The 4,619-nt window shown below is 44.9% G+C and overlaps 1 protein-coding gene across 1 annotated transcript in view; it reads right to left on the bottom strand.

The window, feature by feature from the left end:
• The window catches only part of Efhc2 (EF-hand domain containing 2), a 203,716-nt gene that overhangs the window by 169,662 nt on the left and 29,435 nt on the right, over positions 1-4,619 (bottom strand). The window contains exon 2 of the mRNA XM_012517859.2: positions 3,551-3,739. Coding sequence (XP_012373313.1) covers positions 3,551-3,739 — 189 coding nt within the window. The remainder of the gene's footprint in view (positions 1-3,550; positions 3,740-4,619) is intronic.

Below are 4,619 nucleotides of genomic sequence, written 5' to 3'. Positions count from 1 at the left end.
GATTGAACTCAGGCCCTTGCACTTGCCAGGGAAGCGCTTATTCCACTGAGCCATTTCCCCGGCTGTTGTAAGTAATCTGAACTCGGCTTCAAAAAGTGTGCTGGGCCATTGAGATAGCTCAGCGGACTAAGCACTTGCTTAGGCAAGCACAGGGATCTGGGTTTGATTCCCAGCACCACATGCCGCATGGGCCCCATCTCCAGGCGCGCTGAGAAGGTGACCAAGCCTGGGCGTGGTGGCGCACCCCTGTAATCCCAGAGCTGGGGAGGCTGAACACAGGAGGATCACTATGAGTCCAAGCTGTGTAGTGAGACCCTGTACCAAACACATAAAAAGAAAAAAGTGCGTGCTATAATGGATGTACCTCTCATAATTCACTTCTATCGTATTTGAGGACATTTTAATTGAATCAAAGTCTTGCCAACCAATCAGTGTTAAAGGATATTAAAAATGAAAAGAATAACAGGTAAACTTAGAATACTGATTTGAATTCTGTATCTAGTCTTGAATTTTTTTTCTAATTATAGGATCTAAAATAATCTAAAAATAAGATAAAATAATCTGATAACAAGTGCTTTCTGGATAACAGAACACAGGGCTATACTACAGGGCTAACCCGGCATCTCCGCACAGCAACCTTATGGGAAATGACTGGTCACCGGGAATTTCTTTCTAAGCTGCTCCAGACCTGTAGGTTTAACCCAGCAGTAGAGCTGGTCTCTACACGCTCCAGACCCTGGGTTTTGTCACTAGCACTGAAAATAAAGATCAACATACATTCCTTTGTTCAACTGTGGACATGCGCACATATGTGCGTGTTACTTGTAGACATACAAATTTAAAAAAAAAAAAAAATCAGACCTAGAACAGGGATACTGGTGCAAGCCTGTACTCCCAGCACTTGGGAGGCTGAGGCCAGCAGATCTCTGAGTGTGGGGCCAGCCTGGGCTACATAAGCAAGTTCAAGACCAATCCACACTGCATAGTGAGACCCTGTCTTGTGGGGAGCCACTGAGGCTGAAATTGATCCTACAATTGATCCTGAAATCGATCTCTCATCCTGTGGGAGGGCAGGATGAGGCCTCACTGCCCAAAGCAGTCAAGCTACCTCAGTCTTGAGAGGAACAGCCTGCCTGGACACTGTGGGCTACGAGTCGCAAGGTAATTTTGTAAAAGTATAAATAAAGGCCCTTGGGGCCAGCCAAATAGCTCAGCGGATTAAAGCGCCCGCAAGCAGGCTCAAAGGCAAGGGGTTTGATCCTCAGGCCTGCCGTGCCAGCCTTGCCCCCAGGGCACACTGAGAGGACAACTAAGACTGGGTGTGGTGGCATACCCCTGTAATCCCAGCTCTTGTGAGGCGGTAAACAAGCTCATCACTACAAGTGCGATCTAGTAGTGAGACCCTGAGCACCCTGTAGACCCTTCCCTAAAATACAAAATAAATAAATATATATAGGCCCTTACTATTGGTCAGGAGGGTCCAAGCAGACAGACAGGCCACCACCTGACCCAGCTCCTACTTTCTTGTCTATCTTTTCCTTATTCTGGCCAGTCTCTCCCTGGGTACAAGGGATCACACTGAGAGACCAGCAGATCCCTACACTGTTTCCAAAAACAAAAGCAGAAGCAGGGGCCAGGGAGATGACTCAGTGGAATAAGCGCTTCCCTGGCAAGCGCAAGGGCCTGAGTTCAATCCCCGGTGCCGCCAAAAAAAATTAAAAAAAAAATAAAAATTAAAAATTAAAAAAAATTGGGGGCTGGTAAGATGGCTCAGTGGTCTAAAGCACCTACTTAGAACAAGCTTAGCAAAGCACAGGGACCGCGGTTCAATCCCCCAGCACCACATGCCAGCCAGCCCCGCCCCCTGGTGGGCTGAGCTGGCCACACACACACACACATAAATAAATAAATAAAATTTAAAAAAAAAATTTAAAAAGCTGAAGCAGAGTTCAAGGTCACATTGGACTACACAGCAAGACCCTGACTCAAACCAAGTCAGACTCTTGGCAACTTTCCTTTTCACTTCTATAGTTCTTTTTATTGTTTTCTATTTCTTCTTTTTTTTTTTTTTTTTTTTTTGGTACCAGGGATTGAACTCACAACCTTGTGCTTGCCAGGCAAGCGCTTATTCTACTGAACTATCTCCCTGGCCTTTCTGTTTCTTGAGACAGTGTCTCCCTGTGTAGCCCAGGTAGTCCTCAAACTTGAGACAATCCTCCTGCCTCGATCTCCCCACTGCTGGGATCACAGGTATGCACCGCCACACCCAGCTCACTTCTGTAATTCTTGCCTTGTCACCCTTTATTCCTCAGAGATGAAAAACCACGAGTATGGAGAAGTGAATTGAAAGCATCTTTCTAGTTATGTTTTGAGGTTTTGTTTTGTGCCGCTGGAGAATGAATCGGGGGCTTGGCGCACAGTAGGCAAGTGCTCGACCACTGCGCCACACAGCCTTTTTCAGTTTCTATTTAATGCCACTTTTTTTAAAAAAAATATTTTTATTTTTACTCTTTTTTTTTTAACAACGCCTGATCCTTTTTATTTATTTATTTATTTTGTGTGTGTGTGTGTGTGTGTGTGTGTGTGTGGCCAGCTCAGCCCACCAGGGGGTGGGGTTGGCTGGCATGTGGTGCTGGGGGATTGAACCACGGTCCCTGTGCTTTGCTTAGCTTAGCTTGTTCTAAGTAGGTGCTTTAGACCACTGAGCATCTCACCAGCCCTAAAAAAATATTTTTATTGAGAAACAAATAGCAATGAGACAGTTTCACAACCGATTACTAGTACATTTTCAATAATTAATACATTGCATATTGTTGTCTTAGTGTTAACGCCACATTGACAACCTAACACAATCACTTAAATAAATAGCAACTCCCTAAGCGAAAGTGACTGTCTGATCAGACTCACGTGGTCTACAGAAGGGCAGATTACCCTGTGTGCAGAGGGTGAGATGAGAGAGGAAAGATGGGTACTTGGCACTCTGCAAGCAATACAAAGCAAAGATAGCTTTTCTTTGCTTAGAGTAATTTTGTTCTTAAGTTTGTCTTTTGGCCTAAGGCAAGCCAAGAAGCAGTGTAGGTCAATGCACATAAAATTTCAGTTAGGAGAAATAAGTTTAAAAAAAGAGAGAGAAGTAAGTTCAAGAGGTCTACTGTACAGCATAGGGACTAGAGCTTATAACAATGTATTTCAAAACTGCTGTAAGTAGATTTTAAATCTTCCCATCCCATGAAAAAACTAGGCTGAGAGTAGTGGTGCACGCCTATAATCCCAGCATTCGGGAAGCTGAGGCAGGAGGATCTCTGCGAGTTCAAGACCAGCCTGGGGGCTACAAAGTGAGCTCAAGGCCAGCCCGAACTGTGTAGGGAAAGCCTATCTCAAGAACCACCAAAACATAAAATAATAAAAGGGGCAAACACTACAAATAAAGGCAATGATAAGTATGAAAGCCAAAAAGAAAATGAAAAACTAGCACTAGGGTGTACAGTGAAGCCTCTCATTCTCGCAATCCTCCATGTAAACCTTGAAGATGGCGATGCAAGTAACGTACCTGTCTATTAAAAACCAGCCAGGAGGGTCCTTCACTTCCTTCTCCTTTCGGATAGATGCTGTATTTAGTCTTCACCTTCTGCCCGGGAAGCGGTTCTCCACCAATTCCGGGCTTCTCCTCGCTCAGCAGCATCCTCACGCTGTTGGAAATGCCGAAGTGCTGGGATTTATGGAACTTCTCCTTTCCCACCTGTGAGCACAAAACGGCGTGTTACTCTCGTGACTCGGACCAGTTTTCAAAGGTAGACCCATCTGCCCAGCACTTCCTTTGCCCAACCCAAAACACATACGAAGCAGCAAATACTGAGGAGCGATCTTTAGCTCCAAGACTGTGCCCCATTTGAAATTCCTTTTGGGTTTTGTGTTTGCTTTTATTTTTGTTGACAAAGGGTCTGGCTATGCAGTTCAGACCTACAGTGATCCTCCTGTCTCAGCCTTCCCATCCCTGGGATTACAGGCGTGCACCACCATGCTTGGGGTGTCGGACTGGCACAGAATGAGGTACTAGGGAACGAACTCGAGTCCTTGCGCTTGCCAGGCAGGTTCTCAGATGGTTAAGCTATCTCCCCAGCCTTAAATTCATTTTGACATGCAGTGTTCCAAACTTTGAAAAGCAGTAAGAGGGGCTGGAGAGATGGCTCAGTGGAGTAAGCGCTTTCCTGGCAAGCACAAGGGCCTGAGTTCAATCCCCGGTTCCACCAAAAAAGAAAAAAAGCAGTAAGAATACACCTAATGTTCCGTGCTATTTAAAACATTTCAAGAAAACAATTACTTCAAGTGAACATGAAGAATATCAGCTTGTTAATTGGTCCTTCCTACTTAATTGCCAAGAACACAAACAGAAAAAGCAAAAACACTCACTCCTCCAGTCCAGAGGCAAAATGTAACTTGTTTTGTACTGAACTTTGAGCATTATTTTCACCAGAACAGAAAACAAAATTTTAGGCTCATTAAAATGAATATAAGAAGAAAGGCTCAGGGGCTGGAGAGATGGCTCAGTGGTCTAAAGCACCTACTTGAAACAAGCTTGGCAAAGCACAGGGACCGCGGTTCGATCCCCAGCACCACAT

This window comes from Octodon degus, unplaced genomic scaffold, assembly GCF_000260255.1.
Source record: "Octodon degus isolate 3935 unplaced genomic scaffold, OctDeg1.0 scaffold00223, whole genome shotgun sequence".
Lineage (NCBI taxonomy): Eukaryota > Metazoa > Chordata > Mammalia > Rodentia > Octodontidae > Octodon > Octodon degus.
This window is presented reverse-complemented; position numbering and strand designations above follow the sequence as displayed.